The following is a 17281-nucleotide window of genomic DNA, read 5'->3' on the forward strand; positions in this document are numbered from 1 at the left end:
AGAGAGAAGAGATTCCAAATGGTCCTCCGCCAGACGAAAAGATGGTGCTTGCATCAGAATATCATCCAAGTAGGGAGCTACTGCTGTACCCTGGGTTCTGGCAACAGCTAGAAGAGCCCCTAGAACCTTCGTAAAAATTCTTGGAGCAGTAGCTAGACCAAACGGATGTGCAATGAACTGAAAGTGCTGATCCAGGAACACAAATCTTAGGAACTGGAAGTGATCTTTGTAGATTGGAACGCTTAGCTAAGCAGCCTTCAGATTTATAGTGGTCATGAACTGTCCTTCCTGAACTAAGGGAAGGATAGACCTTGAACGATGGGACGTTTAGAAATTTGTTTAAGCACTTTAGGTCCAGAAAAGTTGAGGGGACCCTCGATCAATTCCGATAAGGAGTGCCACCAGTAGGTAGCTGCTCCAGCAACCGAGGCAACAGCCGCTGCCGGTTGAAATAAGTATCCCATATGTTGAAACATCTTTCTTAGAAGAGTTTCCATCTTCTTATCCATTAGCTCTCTGAATGACGAGCTATCCTCAAGCATGATAGTAGTATGCTTGGCAAGCATGGAGATAGCGCCATCCACCTTAGGGACGGAACCCCACCCCACAACACAAATTAATCATTTTTTAAAGAAGACGAAGGGGAAAAGGAAGATCCAGTTCTTTCCCATTCGTTCTTAATAATGTTTGCCATCTTCACAGGCACAGGAAAAGTTAAAGGCACTACCCTGTCCTTGTAAACTCTAATTTAGAAATCAAAGGTTCATCAGGCAGCTTGGCCTCTGGAACCTCTAATGTAGACAGGCCTTCCTTTAGAAGAAAATGTAAGTGTTCAATCTTAATTCTAAAGGCTGGTTCCTCCGCTGCAGGAGGCTTAGAGGAAGCAGACTCTGTCCCAGAAAGTTCACCCTCTGAAGCCTCAGAGTGCGAATCATCCTCGGATAACTGCGACAAAGCAGAGAAATCCAATACATTACATGATGACCCCTGGGCAGGAGAGCTATGTTTAACTTTCCACTTGCTCTTAGCAGGTCGAGGTAAAGCACTGAGGGCCTCAGACACTGCCGTTTTTAATTGTGCAGTAAAATCTGATGGTAGAAGGCCACCTCCAGATAGAGGATCAATCATGCTATGGGAAGCTGCGTGTGTAGAAGGAGATGACTCACGGGATGGCGAGTCCTCAGAGGTGAATGGCTCAGTGGTACTAAAGGGGTTAACCTTCTTTGACCTAATAACATTGTCAAGGCATGTGGAACATGGTTGAGAGGGCAGGAATACCAAGGCCTCCTCACAATATAAACAGGTATTACTATTTGGAATAGAGGGAGTACCCTCTAGTATGTCAGAATCCTCCATAGCTTAAGCTAATGACAGTAGGACACAGAAATTAAACAGTCTTTTTTTCTCAAAAAACGGCACCTTCATACTCCCAATGGTTGGGCACTCACCACCTCCTAGACCCAGACAATACAGAGAAATAGCGTCTTCTACGACAGCCAGCTCGGTCAGGAAAAGAGGAAATGAAAATGAGAAATGGTCACATGGTGCACAAGGCAGGACCGCCTCTGCTATGAGAAAAAGTGCGCCAAGATACAAGCTGCGCAGCACTCAAAGTGAAAGTAAAAACCTGTGCCTTCCTATAACAAACAGTCTATGGGCCCAATAAAATCTTACACATAAAACAGCATAAAATCAAAGCATCATATTTTATTAAACCCCACTGTTCAATAATCCCCCTCAGGAGATATTAACCCATGATTCTATTAAGATAAAAGGATCCACACTGTGACCCTGTCTTCTAATGTTTTCAACATATGTAAAAATGTAAACGATCTTACCAGAATCCATGCTGTAGAAGAGAAACACAGCCTTTTGTGACATTCTTGTAGCATCGCTCCTGACATGGACTTGAGTGAGAAAGACAAGCAGGCAGTGAAACTCGTCAACACTGATTGCTTCTAACATAGCAGAGTTAAAGGGACAGTCTACACCAAAATTTTTCTTATTTAAAAAGATAGATAATCCCTTTATTACCCATTCCCCGTTTTTGCATAACCAACAAAGTTATATTAATATACTTTTTACCTCTGTGATTACCTTGTATCTAAGCCTTTGCAGACAGCCTCCTTATCTAAGTGCCTTTGACAGACATGCAGTGTAGTCAATCAGTGAAGACTCCTAAATAACTTCACGGGAGTGAGCACAATGTTATCTATATGACACATGTGAACTAGCACAGTCTAACTGTGAAAAACTTTCAAAATGCTCTGAGCTAGGAGGCGGTTTTCAACTGTTTAGAAATCAGTTTGAGCCTAGCTAGGTTTAGCTTTCCAAAAATACCACCAAGGGAACAAAGCAAATTTGATGATAAAAGTAAATAGGAAAGTTGTTTAAAATTGCATGCTCTATCTGAATCATGAAAGTTTAGTTTTGAATTTACTGTCCCTTTAAGTCAATAAAAGGAAGAATTGACTAAAAAAGGATGCACTTTGATAGCACTTCTGTCTCCCCTTATATTAAAGAAATCATATTCTTGGGGGTAATGAGCTTGGAATTAATTTAAAACATAACTTTTAATACAAATTTACATGTTAAAACAAAAATGTGTAAAATTAAAAACACAAACAGGATTCAAAGATGCATGATCAAAAATGATGTTTCTGCACTATTAGTGGTCTGGTGGTAAACTATAAACAGGTATATAGTATTATTTGCTAAAGTCAAGTCAACTAGCTGGTCAACATAGGACTTTCCAGAGTTTAATATTTGTACTCTGTCTTTAAGATAGTGTTGTATAATAATCAGGTTGCCACAATGGACTAGTCCTAATTGGGCATTCAGTTTTATATTCTATGGTTGAAGGATTTCTATGTGTACTTATGTACCATAACCCTGTGGTGTCTAAATATTGTAATTGGAATATCTTGTAGATATTATTATAAAATTATATTACACACACGTAAGACAAACCTGGTATATTTAGTGATAAATTAATGTGCAGAGCTATATATATATATCAAGTATTCGTAACTGTTGCCCGAATACCTGAATTATAAATTACTGCACTGTTGTTGTTGTATATTTTCATAGGTATTACCAGATGTCTTAGGTTTAATTCCAATTCTGTTTACATAGAGATTGGACTTGTATTGATGTAACAGAAGACTTATATTGGTTAGCTAGCTTTAGGGCTCATGTGTATCATGATTGTGTTTTTATTAAATAGTTACCCATTAAGTGTGGACACAAAAGGATAATAAGTGTCATGCTAGGTTGATATGCAACAATGTATACACTCACAGTGCAACAGGAGCAAGTGAAGTGAATAAATACATGAGGCAATCTATAGTTGCTCCCGTATTGCTATTATGTGTTTCTTCAGATATACTATGATTATAAATGTCTGCGTTTTATATCAGATGTCACTAACCCGTTAACTCTTCAGGTTATCTTATATTTACACAATAAAAATATATGTATACATATAATGTTAGCCCTAAGAGTTAGTTAGTTTCACTATTAGATGATTTAATGTAGCGTGACCAACTGAATTGCTTCAGCTGTATAGTGACATTGGTTAGTATACAGTTTAGCTCTTAAACTGATAGCATGCCTTGATTTATGTTATTCGATTGTAGCACCAAAGGTGCTGGTTCTGAAAGGTAAGTATTGCACTTTATTGATATGCCCCACTGTGTACATTGACAATCTATCAAGAGTCGATAGAGTAAAATAGATTTATCTAAAGTTGCTTCGGTAATATATATAATGCATCTCTTATAGTTAAGTCTGAACTTAAAAATGCCTGAGCGTGTATAACCAAGCACAAACTCATAGATTATTCAGGCTTGCACCTGAATAATCATACTGATATAATGAAATCCTACAAGTATTTGGTCCTTAACGTCAGTTAATTCCACTGTTACTTAATATAATACAACATAAAGGCCTATATTGTTGGCTATCTGATAACATCTATTAACGTGTATAGTCCACCTTGTTTGTATGATTCCCCCTCTAAATGGTTAAATGCAGTGTCACTGCCATTATTGTATTTGTCAATAGAGTGAAATATTTTGACATACAAGTTCACCTAGTGCAGGTTTTAAGAAAATTATATTAAATAATCGTTAGCATCGAATCATATTGCTAAGTTTAAAAAGATAAGGTGTTGGACATTCAACAACCCTCCCCTGACATGTTTCACCATGTAAATTATGGCTTTTTCAAAAGGTGACGCACGCCGGCATCTGCAGGTGTATATTACCTAGGCCCCGCCCCAATCAGTGCCATCCATGATTGGATTGACATTTCACTATCTCCTATAGCCCGTTGCAACATTTAATCACAGCTCACAATTCTATCTTGATTGGGTAAAGACGTGATTAGGGCTCTATGATGACTCGCATATATGGCAATCCGGAATGTGCAATATTGTCCAGTTCTAGCGGTTCTTATCTGCGCATTTTGTACACTCTTATACAATAGTTTTACACATTTTATAGCAGAGATATTCCACTCACATAATAGTGCTGTTTCTGGCGAGTATGAAGGCTATTTTACACTCCTGCTCGAGCGTTAACTGTGCTAGAAATAAGCATTTTGCACTTATCGGGTTGACCTCGTATTATGAGTTGAAAGTAAACTGTCTTCAATCCCGTGCTAATCCGATGAGCACAAAAGTCGAAGTTAGAATATCACGTGTGCGTTCACGTATTCCCCCATAGAAGTCAATAGAGCAAAATACAGATTTCTACATATATCTAATGGTATTTTATTTCACATGATTATATACAGTATAGGTATATATATATATATATATATATATATATTTATATAGGAATATCTATTTTAAAATACATAAAACATATTCTACTATTTGAAATGTGAACTATTTACAGTAAATACACAATATAAAATGAATTGCTTTTACATGTTTTCAAGTACGTGATGCACTTAAATATATGTCTCTATGTGTTAATGTCTTTAAATACATAAATACACATATAAATACATATGTACATATACATCTATATGTTAAAGCCCTATGCCTGTCTTTTTTGTGTGCAATATTTGTTAAAATAATTTTTATCAGATATTGTTATTATGTTACATATGCCTAGATTACGAGTTTGAACGCTATAGGGAAATTAACGAATGCAACAAAAGTGCCATTATTTAATCCCCTATAGCGCTGCCATTACAAGTTTTATAAAACCTGGCTTGTGCTGGTGATATGGGGTTTTTAAGCTCTATACCGCACCAAAAACAAGCGCTGTTCTGACGTGCTTGTGCACTCTTTTCCCATAGACATCAATGGGGAGAGCGGGTTAGAAAAAAAAAACCTGCGATTGTGGAAAGAAAAGCTCCTTAACGCAGCCCCATTGATGTCTATGGGGAAAAAGAAACTACCGTTTAAACCTAACATAAACCCTACTTCTAAACACCCCCGACATCGCCGGCACCTGCCTACAGTTATTAACCCCTAATCTGCTGCTCCCAATATCGCCGCCACCTAAATAAAGTTATTAACCCCTAATCTACCGCTCCCGATATCGCCACCACTATACTAAAGTTATTAACCCCTATTCCGCCGCACCCCAACTTTGCCGCCACTATATTAAAGTTATTAACCCCCTAGTCCGCCGCTCCCTGACATCGCCACAACTAAATAAAGTTATTAACCCCTAAACCTCTGGCCTCCCACATCACTACCACTAAATAAAACTATTAACCCCTAAACTGCCAGCCCCCCACATCTGAATAACCTAAATTAAACTATTAACCCCTACACCTACCCCTAACGTAACCCTAACACCCCCTAACTTTAACATAATTAAAATAGAGCTAAATTATACTTAGAATTATTAGCTAAATAATTCCTATTTAAAACTAAATACTTACCTGTAAAATAAAACCTAAGCTAGCCAGTGGATATAAAAAGTCTACACACCCCTGTTAAAATGCTAGGTTTCTGTGATGTAAAAAAATGAGACAAAGATAAATCATTTCAGAACTTTTTCCACCTTTAATGTGACCTATAAACTGTACAACTAAATTGAAAAACAAACTGAAATCTTTTAGGTAAAGGGAAATAAAAATAAAAAACTAAAATAATATGGTTGCATACGTGTGAACACCCTTAAACTAATACTTTATTGAAGCACCTTTTGATTTTATTACAGCATTCAGTCTTTTTGGGTATGAGTCTATCAGCATGGCACATCTTGATTTGGCAAGATTTGCCCACTCTTCTTTGCAAAAACACTCCAAATCTGTCAGAATGCGGGACATATCTTTTGGAATTATGGCCAAAAAGTTCAACCTTGGTTTCCTCAGACCAGAACACTTTTTGCAACATGCTTTTGGGAAACATCAGATGTGTTTTTGCAAAATTTAGCCGGGCTTGGATGTTTTTTCTTGTAAGAAAAGGCTTCCATCTTGCCACTCTACCCCATAGCCAGACATATGAAGAATACGGGCGATTGTTGTCACATGTACCACACAGCCAGATATTTCTGCAGCTCCTTTAATGTTGCTGTAAGCCTCTTGGCAGCCTCCCAGACCAGTTTTCTTCTCGTCTTTTTATAAATTTAAATGATGACAGGTGTGTACTGACTCCTATTTAACATGATTTTGAATGTGATTGCTTAATTCTGAACACAGCTACATCCCCAGTTATAAAAGGGTGTTCACACTTATGCAACCACATTATTTTAGTTTTTTATTTTTATTTCCCTTTACCTAAAAGATTTCAGTTTGTTTTTCAATTGAGTTGCACAGTTTATAGGTCATATTAAAAGGTGGAAAAAGTTCTGAAATGATTTATCTTTGTCTCATTTTTTTACATCACAGAAACCTGACATTTTAACAGGGGTGTGTAGACTTTTTATAGTTATATTGTAGCTAGCTTAGCTTTTATTTTTATTTGACAGGTAAGTTTGTATTTATTTTAACTAGGTAGACTAGTTAGTAAATAGTTATTAACTATTTACTAACTACCTAGTTAAAATAAATACAAACTTACCTGTCAAATAAAACCTAAGCTACCTTACACTAAAACCTAAAATTACAAAAAATAAAAAAACTACCATTACAAATTCACCAGCCAATAGAATGAGAGCTGCTAAAATCCTATTGGCTGATTTGAACAGCCAATAGGATTTTAGCAGCTCTCATTCTATTGCCTGATTCAATTTTTTTCAGCCAATAGGAATGCAAGGGACGCTATCTTGAATCGTGTACCTTGCATTGAAGATTCAGTGTACGGCGGCGACCATATGAAGAGGATGCTACGTGCCGGATGTCTTCAGGATAGACCCATTACGCGCTGCCGGGATCAAGATAGAAGATGCCCCCTGAATGAAGATTAAAGAGGCCGCTCGGATGAAGACTTCTCGCCGATTGGATGAGGACTTCACCGCCGGGATAAAGATTGAAGAGGCCGCCAGGATGAGGACTTCTCCGCCAGGATGAAGATCGTTCAAGAGGGACTTCAAAAACTGTAAGTGGATCGTCGGGGGTTAGTGTTAGGTTTTTTTAAGGGTTTTTTGGTTGGGTTTTATTTTTAGATTAGGGTTTGGGCAGCAAAAGAGCTAGATGCCCTTTTAAGGGCAATGCCCATCCAAATGCCCTTTTCAGGGCAATGGGTAGCTTAGGTTTTTTTTTTTTAAGATTTAGGTTTTTTATTTTGGGGGGATGGTTGGGTGATTAGTTTTACTGTTGGGGGGTCTTTGTGTTTTTTTTTTACAGGTAAAAGAGCTAATATCTTTTGGGCAATGCCCCACAAAAGTCCCTCTTAAGGGCCTTTTGTAGTTGTAGGCTAGGGGTTTTTTTTTTATTTTGAGTGGGCTTTTTTATTTTGATAGGGCTATTAGATTAGGTGTAATTCTTTTTTATTTTTTGATAATTTCATTTGTTATTTTCCGTGATTTAGTTTTTGTTATATTTTGTAATTTAGTCTTTTTTTTTGTAATTAGATAGTTTGTAATTTTTAGAGTAGTGTTAGGATTTTTTTAATGTGTAGTTTAGTTTATTTAATTGGTAGTTAGTTTAATTTTAGTTTAATAATTATATTAGTTTAATGTTAGTTTAAACTTATTTTTTTTAATTTGACAGGTAAATTTAAATTTAATTTAAGATAGGAAAAATTTAATTTAATTATAAAGAGGGTTAGGTTTAGGGGTTACTAGTTTAAATTAGTTAATTGCGATGTGGGGGCTTTCGGTTTAGGGGTTAATAGTTTACCTTAGTATATTTCCTTATGGGGGGCTTTTGGTTTAGGGGTTAATAGGTTTATTATAGTGGTGGCAGTGTAGGGCTTAATAACTTTAGTATAGTGGGGGCGATGTGGGCAGACGGCAGATTAGGGGTTAATTATATTTAAATAGTGTTTGCGATTCGGGAGGGCAGCAGTTTAGGGGTTAATAAGTTTACTATAGTGGTGACGATGTCGGGGAGCGGCAGAATAGGGTTTAATATTTTTTTTTAGTGGCGCCGATGTTGGGAGCAGCAGATTAGTGGTTAATACATTTTATTATAGTATTTCGATGCGGTTTAGGGGTTAATAGGTAGTTTATGGGTGTTTTGTGTACTTTGTAGCAGTTTAGTTATGAGTTTTATGTTACAGATTTGCAGCGTAACATTCATAACTACTGACTTTAGATGGCGGTACAGATCTTGTCGTTTTAGGCTGTAACGCTCGCTTTTTAGCCTCACTGCAAAACTCGTAATACCAGCGCTATGAGTATCCCATTAAAAAAGTAATTTTTATGAGTGCAGTACTGACGTTGCGTTACAGGCTAAAAGGCTTGCGGTACACCTATACCGGCAAGACTTGTAATGGCTTTGGTGCTGTTTTAACGCTGAAAATACCATATTTTCAGCTTTAAAAGACGAACGCACAAACTTGTAATCTAGCTGTTAGTAATTTATTTTTTACGTGCATATTTTGTGCAACTTTTTTCTTTCACAAAACAGTTAACCAGAGGTCTAAGGACGTGGTAATCATTCTAGCGTAAATCACAATTGCACTCAAGCAATTGCGTTTACTTTAAACTCTTAATACCAGCTGTAAATCCGACCAACGCAAACACCCATGATAGACTTTTTATCGCTAGCACATAACTGTTAGCACTCCACTCATAATCAGGCACTAAGACAGGTGAAGTAAGCCTCAATACATTTTGAACATGATCATCTTATTAGAGGCCCTCTGCTGATTCATAAGCTTCTATGAATCTACCTCTATCTTGTTGAGGTGCACACATACCCTAAGGAAAATTGAAGAAGCTGACCTCTAAAAGTGAAACTATATTACAAGGGATCCACAATTTGGATAAAGAGACTTTCATTAGCAGGATGGAAGAGGTGGCTCTTGGTACAAGAGCTCCTATTTACTCTTAATACTGTTTTGTGCTATTAAATGTTGTCTGTATTGTAAGATCCTGTGTTACCTTCCCCATTTATTATAATTGATCTGCAAATTCATGTACTCTAGAGCATGAGCTACAAAAAGGCCTATTGTCTGCATCTCAAAAACCTCTACAAATGCAGTTTCTTCACCTCCTACTACAAATACTAAACACACACATACACATGTGCTTGACCACATAGAGGTGCTTCTGTAGCTATTGCTTTTCATTATATCCTCTGAAAATCTCACCTTTAGACCCAGTAAAAAGCAGTTCCTCTGTAGCATCCACACAGAGAACAGGTTTTGTGTGTCCTTCTGCTATAGCCACACATTGTAACGGTGCAGTCCGGGTACCTTTTGCACTCCCTAAAGGGCTGATCACCCCCCTGTAAGAAAAAGAAATATTAAGACAGGTCAACATTGCATCTGTATTGATGTCTTGTTTTAGTTTTAGACTTAATAAACATCTTGTAATATTCTTAGCTTTTTAGTCGCTTAATATACTGTGCTAACTCCATATTCTGCAATAGCAGAAAATATTGCACTTGACACTAGTTCTATTCTTAGTTTTAAATAGTTTTCTTACATAGCTCAATTGCACATCAGTTTGTACATACAGTGGGGCAAAAAAGTATTTAGTCAGCCACCAATTGTGCAAGTTCTCCCACTTAAGAAGATGAGAGAGGCCTGTAATTTCCATCATAGGTAATACCTCAACTATGAGAGACAAAATGTGGAAACAAATCCAGACAATCACATTGTCTGATTTGGAAAGAATTTATTTGCATATTATGGTGGAAAATAAGTATTTGGTCACATACAAACAAGCAAGATTTCTGGCTCTCACAGACCTGTATCTTCTTCTTTAAGAGGCTCCTCTGTCCTCCACTCATTACCTGTATTAATGGCACCTGTTTGAACTTGTTATCAGTATAAAAGACACCTGTCCACAACCTCAAACAGTCACACTCCAAACTCCACTATGGTGAAGACCAAAGAGCTGTTGAAGGACACCAGAAACAAAATTGTAGACCTGCACCAGGCTGGGAAGACTGAATCTGCAATAGGCAAGCAGATTGGAGTGAAGAAATCAACTGTGGTAGCAATAATTAAAAAATGGAAGACATACAAGACCGCTGATAATCTTCCTCGATCTGGGGCTCCACGCAAGATCTCACCCCGTGGGTTAAAAATGATCACAAGAACGGTGAGCAAACATCCCAGAACCACACAGGGGGACCTAGTGAATGACCTGCAGAGAGCTGGGACCAACGTAACAAAGGCTACCATCAGTAACACACTACACCGCCAGGGACTCAGATCCTGCAGTGCCAGACGTGTCCCCCTGCTTAAGTCAGTATATGTCTGGGCCCATCTGAAGTATGCTAGAGAGCATTTGAATGATCCAGAAGTGGATTGGGAGAATGTCATATGGTCAGATGAAACCAAAGTAGAACTGTTTGGTAGAAATACAACTCGTCGTGTTTGGATGAGAGAGAATGCTGAGTTGCAACCAAAGAACACCATACCTACTGTGAAGCATGGGGGTGGCAACATCATGCTTTGGGGCTGTTTCTCTGCAAAGGGAACAGGACGACTGATCCGTGTACATGATAGAATGAATGGGGCCATGTATCGTGAGATTTTGAGTGCAAACCTCTTTCCATCAGCAAGGGCATTGAAGATGAAACGTGGCTGGGTCTTTCAGCATGACAATGATCCCAAACACACCGCCCGGGCAACGAAGGAGTGGCTTCGTAAGAAGCATTTCAAGGTCCTGGAGTGTCCTAGCCAGTCTCCAGATCTCAACCCCATAGAAAACCTTATGAGGGAGTTGAAAGTCCGTGTTGCCCAGCGACAGTCCCAAAACATTACTGCTCTAGAGGAGATCTGCATGCAGGAATGGGCCAACATACCAGCAACAGTGTGTTACAACCTTGTGAAGACTTACATAAAACATTTGACCTCTGTCATTGCCAACAAAGGATATATAACAAAGTATTGAGATGAACTTTTGATATTGACCAAATACTTATTTTCCACCATACTTTGCAAATAAATTCTTTCCAAATCAGACAATGTGATTGACTGGATTTGTTTCCACATTTTGTGATGATGAAAATTACAGGCCTCTCTCATCTTCTTAAGTGGGAGAACCTGCACAATTGGTGGCTGACTAAATACTTTTTTGCCCCACTGTAGCTTCTGGCCTGACAACACAATGTGCTTAACTAAGACCAGGGTCTCTAGCAGAAATGTCCAGTATTTAGTAAAATGCAAAATATAGCTGCTGTGTCCACAGATCATCTCATGTAAAATGTATTTCCTGTCTACCAGGAGGAGGGAAGCGTGCGTTGCATTAGCGTGACTTCAGAGCTCTAGTTAACTGTCTGGTTAAAGGGACACTGAACCCAATTTTTTTTTTCATGATTCAGATAGAGCATGACATTTTAAGTAACTTTCTAAGTTACTCCTATTATCAATTTTTCTTCGTTCTCTTGCTATCTTTATTTTAAAAGCAGAAATGTAAATCTTAGCAGCCAGCCTATTTTAGGTTCAGCAGCATGGATGGCACTTGCTTATTGGAGGCTTACATTTACCCACCAATAAGCAAGCATAATCCTGGTTCTCAACCAAAAATGGGTCGGCTCCTATGCATCACATTCCTGCTTTTTAAATAAAGATAGCAAGAGAACAAAGACAAATTGATAATAGGAGTAATTTAGAAAGTTGCTTAAAATTGCATGCTCTATCTGGATCATGAAAGAAAAAAAATTGGGTTTTGTGTCCCTTTAAGTGTAAGGCTGTTCTATTCTATCTATCATCACTTCAACTGAGAGTAGTTGATACAGATGCATCTGTTAATACTGGCAACTGGTTAATATATGGCAAAGCAAAGTAGGAAAACTAGAAAATAAGAAATGTCCAAAATATGGGAAATAAAGGGAGAACACAGGGCCTCACACATGAATATCAAGAAGTTGAGAACTTGATAGCTCTTTGGTACCCTAAAGGGCAATTTAAAGGGACACTGAACCCAAATTTTTTCTTTCGTGATTCAGATAGAGCATGACATTTTAAGCAACTTTCTATTTTACTCCTATTATCAAATTTTCTTAATTCACTTGGTATTTTTATTTGAAATGAAAGAATGTAAGTTTAGATGCCGGACCATTTTTGGTGAACAACCTGGGTTGTTCTTGCTGATTGGTGGATAAATTCCTACACCAATAAAAAAGTGCTGTCCAGAGTGCTGAACTATTTAAAAAGCTTAGATGTCTTCTTTTTCAAATATAGAAAGCAAAAGAACCAAGAAAAATTGATAATAGGAGTAAATTAGAAAGTTGCTTAAAATTGCATGCTCTATCTGAATCACAAAATAAAATATTTGGGCTCAGTGTCCCTTTAAGGCTCATGCATTAGGGTACCAACTTGCAACTGGAACTTGCATCAGAATATCATTTACATAATGAGCCATCATCACCAAGGCCCCTGAGCACTTTGGATAAAACTATGGAAGCTGTAGTGAAGCTGAAAAGCAAAGTTACAAACTGGAAATGTCTGTCTAGAAAAGCAAATTCACCTTCTTGCACTAAAGGGAGAATACTGCAAATAGTTTCCATCTTAAATATTGGTACCCAAGGAAGCCAGAGCAATAACATATTTTCCATTCTAGAACTTAATGCCGAACTGCAAGGAGAATCAGATGCACATAACACCCACCCCCCCCCTAAAATGATGCAGTCTGACCTTCAAAGAAAGTAAATCCTGATTGAGGGACACAGAAGACTTTTTGGCCAGCTTGGTTATAGACCAGGATGAGTTGGGCCTCTATGAAGTCTTGGGGATATGTGGTTGAATAAGTGTAAGGGCCTTGAGCGATCTGGAAAAAGACACCCTTACCACCAGAAACCTTGCATATCTATATATTCAGATAATGCCCAAAAAGGATCTTACCTTGAAAGGGCAGTGTCATAAGCTTGCTTTTAGAGACAATGATGACAGACCAAAAGGCATGTCTAGGTAAAACAATAATTGCAGCATCATAAATAAACTGGTAGGAAATTTAGGCCTAGTTTCCATTACTGTTGTAAACTGGTGGTAATAAGTATCTCCATTAACATCTATGGAGATGTTTTATGTTGCCAACAGTTTACAATATATATATATATATATATATATATATATATATATATATATATTAAAATGATAGTAAAAATAAATTTTTTATTATTTATAGGATAGGACATGCAATTTTAAACAACTTTCCAATTTACTTTTATCATCAAATATGCTTTGTTCTCTTGGAATTCTTTGTTGGTAGGCTCATATGCTAATTTGTAAGCCCTTGAATAAATCTAAGTGAATTTTGACAGCTCTAGTTCATGTTTGCCATATATATATAACATTGTGCTCACTCCCATGTGGTTATTTATGAGTCAGCGTTCATTGGCTGAAATGCAAGTCTGTCAAAAGAACTGAAATAAGGGGGCAGTCTGCAGAGGCTTACATACATGGTAATCACAGAGGTAAAAAGTATAATAATATTACCGTGTTAGTTATGCGAAACTGGGGAATGGGTAATAAAGAGATTATCTATCTTTTTAAACAATAAAAATGTTTGAGTAGTCCGTCCTTTTAAGCAATTATGGCACAATGTTTTGTGCAATCAAACTTATTTTGCCCCCATTTCAAGTTATTTAGATCTGCAAATTTAGATATTCCTATTTTTTATGACTTAAAATGAACCATGCTGACTGCTCAAGGCTAACTCTGCTATATATAAAATGGCTTTATCAGATAACAACTGCAAATAAATGTATTTTTACTAACTTTCAGCTAGATTATGAGTTTTGCGTTATGAGTGAAAAAGCATTATTATGCTTCATAACGCTGCTTTTTCCCTAACGCCTCTAGTACCGCACACCTTTTTGGCCGTCACGCAACGTCAGTACCGCACTTTTAAAAAAGTCCTTTTTCAATGGGACTTCCATAGCGCCGGTATTTATGAGTTTGCCTGAGAGGCCAAAAAGTGAGCGGTACACCCTATAACCGACAAGATCTGTACCGCCATCTAAACTCAGTAGTTATGAGTTTTACGCTACAAAGCTGTAGCATAAAACTCATAATTAAAGTGTTAAAAAGTACACTAACACCCATAAACTACCTATTAACCCCTAAACCGAGGCCCTCCCGCATTGCAAACTCTATAATAAGTTTATTAACCCCTAATCTGCCGCTCTGGACATCGTCGCCACTAAAAAAACATGAACCCCTATTCCCCTGCTCCCTGACATCGTCGCCACTATAATAAACCTATTAACCCCTAAACCGCCGCCCTCCACAAACACTATTTAAAGATTATTAAACCCTAATATTGTTTGTAATTTAGTGGGGGTTTTTTTTTTTTGTAATTTAGAAAATTGTATTTTAATAATTTCATTTATTTTTATTGTAATGTTAGTTTTTAGTGTAAGGCAGGTTAGGTTTTATTTTAAGGTTACTTTGTATTTATTTTAACTAGGTAGTTATTAAATAGTTAAACACTATTTACTATCTAGTCTACCTAGTTAAAATAAATACAAACTTACCTGTGAAATAAAAATAGAACCTAAGCTAGCTACAATGTAACTATTAGTTATATTGTAGCTAGCTTAGGTTGTTTTTTTTGCAGGTAAGTATTTATTTAGTTTTAAATAGGAATTATTTAGGTAGTAATTGTAAGGTTTATTTAGCTTTATTTTAATTATATTTAAGTTAGGGGGTGTTAGTCTTAGGGTTACGTTAGGGTTATGCTTAGGGTTAGGTTTATGTAGAATTAGTGATGTGGGAGGTCAGAGGTTTAGGAGTTAAAAACTTTAGTATAGTGGCGGCAACATTGGGGACGGCAGATTAGGGGTTAATTTTTTTATTTAGGTGGCGGCGATGTTAAGGGCGGCAGATTAGGGGTTAATAACATTTATGTAGGTTGCAGCGATGTCGGGGGCAGCAGATTAGGGGTGTTTAGACGTGGATTTTATGTTAGGGTGTTAGGTTTAAACATCAATAGGGCTGAGTTACGGAGCTTTTGTTTCCGCAATCGTAGGTGTTAGGCTTTTTTTTTTGCCGGCTCTCCCCATTGATGTCTATGGGGAAATCGTGCACGAGCACGTCAAGGCAGCGCTTGTATTTCGGTGCGGTATGGAGCTCAACGCCACCATATCGCCTGCACAAGCCTGCTTTTTGTAAACCTGTAATAGCAGCGCTAAAGGGAAGTGAAATAACGCCGCTTTTGTGGCGGTCGTTAATTTCCCTATAGCGCGGAAAACTTGTAATCTAGCTGTTTATGACCATGGCTAGCCTTGTTCTCTGCAGATTAAAGCCAAGATTGGCTCCTCGAAATAAGGCAAATTGTGGGTGGAGTTTGGCTAATGAAAAATAATTGCAGAAAAAGGGTGTTAATTTGTTTTAAAAACATTTTTTCTGTAGCAACACAACAGAAATGTCTTGTAATTACAAGGTTCTTACTGTCCCTTTAACCCTTTCCTGTCCTGCTAGCAAAGACTCTAGGCCCTGATACTCAAATATTTTCCAGCTTGGAGAGAAATTGTAGTTCAGACTTCACAAAGTCAAAAGAAAACGGACAGGGGCGCGATCCGATATAGATCGCAGTTTGCGGCGCAAGCGAGGGAACCGGCGTAGCCCGCAGTTTCAGCTCGCAACTCGAGCTATCCCATATAAGTCGCCGTCAGATGCTAACGTGCCGTAAGTCTGACAAACCAGCGATGTCCAGAAATCTGCGTAAGTACAAATTTCTGGCGTCGCCAGTGACTTGCGGCACGTTAGAAACTGCCGGCGCCTATAAAACCTGACTAAAGTCTAAAACACCCGCACTGTCTAACACGCCTCCCTAACATAGCCCGACAAGTCTAACACGCCTCCCTAACATAGCCCGCACTGTCTAACCCTCTATCCGCTATCCCCCCTCACTATCCTAACAATAAAAAAGCTATTAACCCCTAAACCGCCGCTCCCGTACCCCGCCGCAACCTAATAAAGTTATTAACCCCTAAACCGCCGCTCCCGTACCCCGCCGCCAGCTATATTATATCTATAACCCCCTAAAGTGAGCCCCTAACACCGCCGCCATCTCTATTAAAATGATTAACCCCTAATTTAATCTACCTACCCCGCCGCCAGCTATATTATCTATATTAACCCTAAGTATATTATAGTTAATATAGGTATTACATTATATATATTAACTATATTAACCCTAATTATATTAGGGTTAATATAGTTAATATAGTTACTATAGTATTTATATTAACTATATTAACTCTATCTAACCCTAACACCCCTAACTAAATTTATATTAAATTAATCTAATTCATTTATAAACTAAAATATTCCTATTTAAATCTAAATACTTACCTATAAAATAAACCCTAAGATAGCTACAATATAATTAATAATTACATTGTAGCTATGTTAGGGTTAATATTTATTTTACAGGTAAATTGTTAATTATTTTAACTAGGTATAATAGCTATTAAATAGTTATTAACTATTTAATATCTACCTAGTTAAAATAATTACCCAATTACCTGTAAAATAAATCCTAACCTAAGTTACAAATACACCTACACTATCAATAAATTAAATCAACTACAAACATCTATCTAAAAATACAATTAAATTAACTAAACTAAATTACAAAAAAAAACAAACACTAAATTACAAAAAATAAAAAAAGATTACAAGATTTTTAAGCTAATTACACCTATTCTAAGCCCCCTAATAAAATAATAAACCCCCAAAATAAAAAAAATTCCCTGCCCTATTCTAAATTAAACAAATTTCAAAGCTCTTTACCTTACCAGCCCT

General features: G+C 37.3%; 1 protein-coding gene across 2 annotated transcripts in view; it reads right to left on the bottom strand.

The window, feature by feature from the left end:
* The window catches only part of KIF21B (kinesin family member 21B), a 513509-nt gene that overhangs the window by 140527 nt on the left and 355701 nt on the right, over positions 1–17281 (bottom strand). For both annotated transcript variants that reach the window (XM_053706916.1, XM_053706915.1), the window contains exon 29: positions 9665–9801. In XM_053706916.1, coding sequence (XP_053562891.1) covers positions 9665–9801 — 137 coding nt within the window. The remainder of the gene's footprint in view (positions 1–9664; positions 9802–17281) is intronic.

Source organism: Bombina bombina, chromosome 3, assembly GCF_027579735.1.
Source record: "Bombina bombina isolate aBomBom1 chromosome 3, aBomBom1.pri, whole genome shotgun sequence".
Lineage (NCBI taxonomy): Eukaryota > Metazoa > Chordata > Amphibia > Anura > Bombinatoridae > Bombina > Bombina bombina.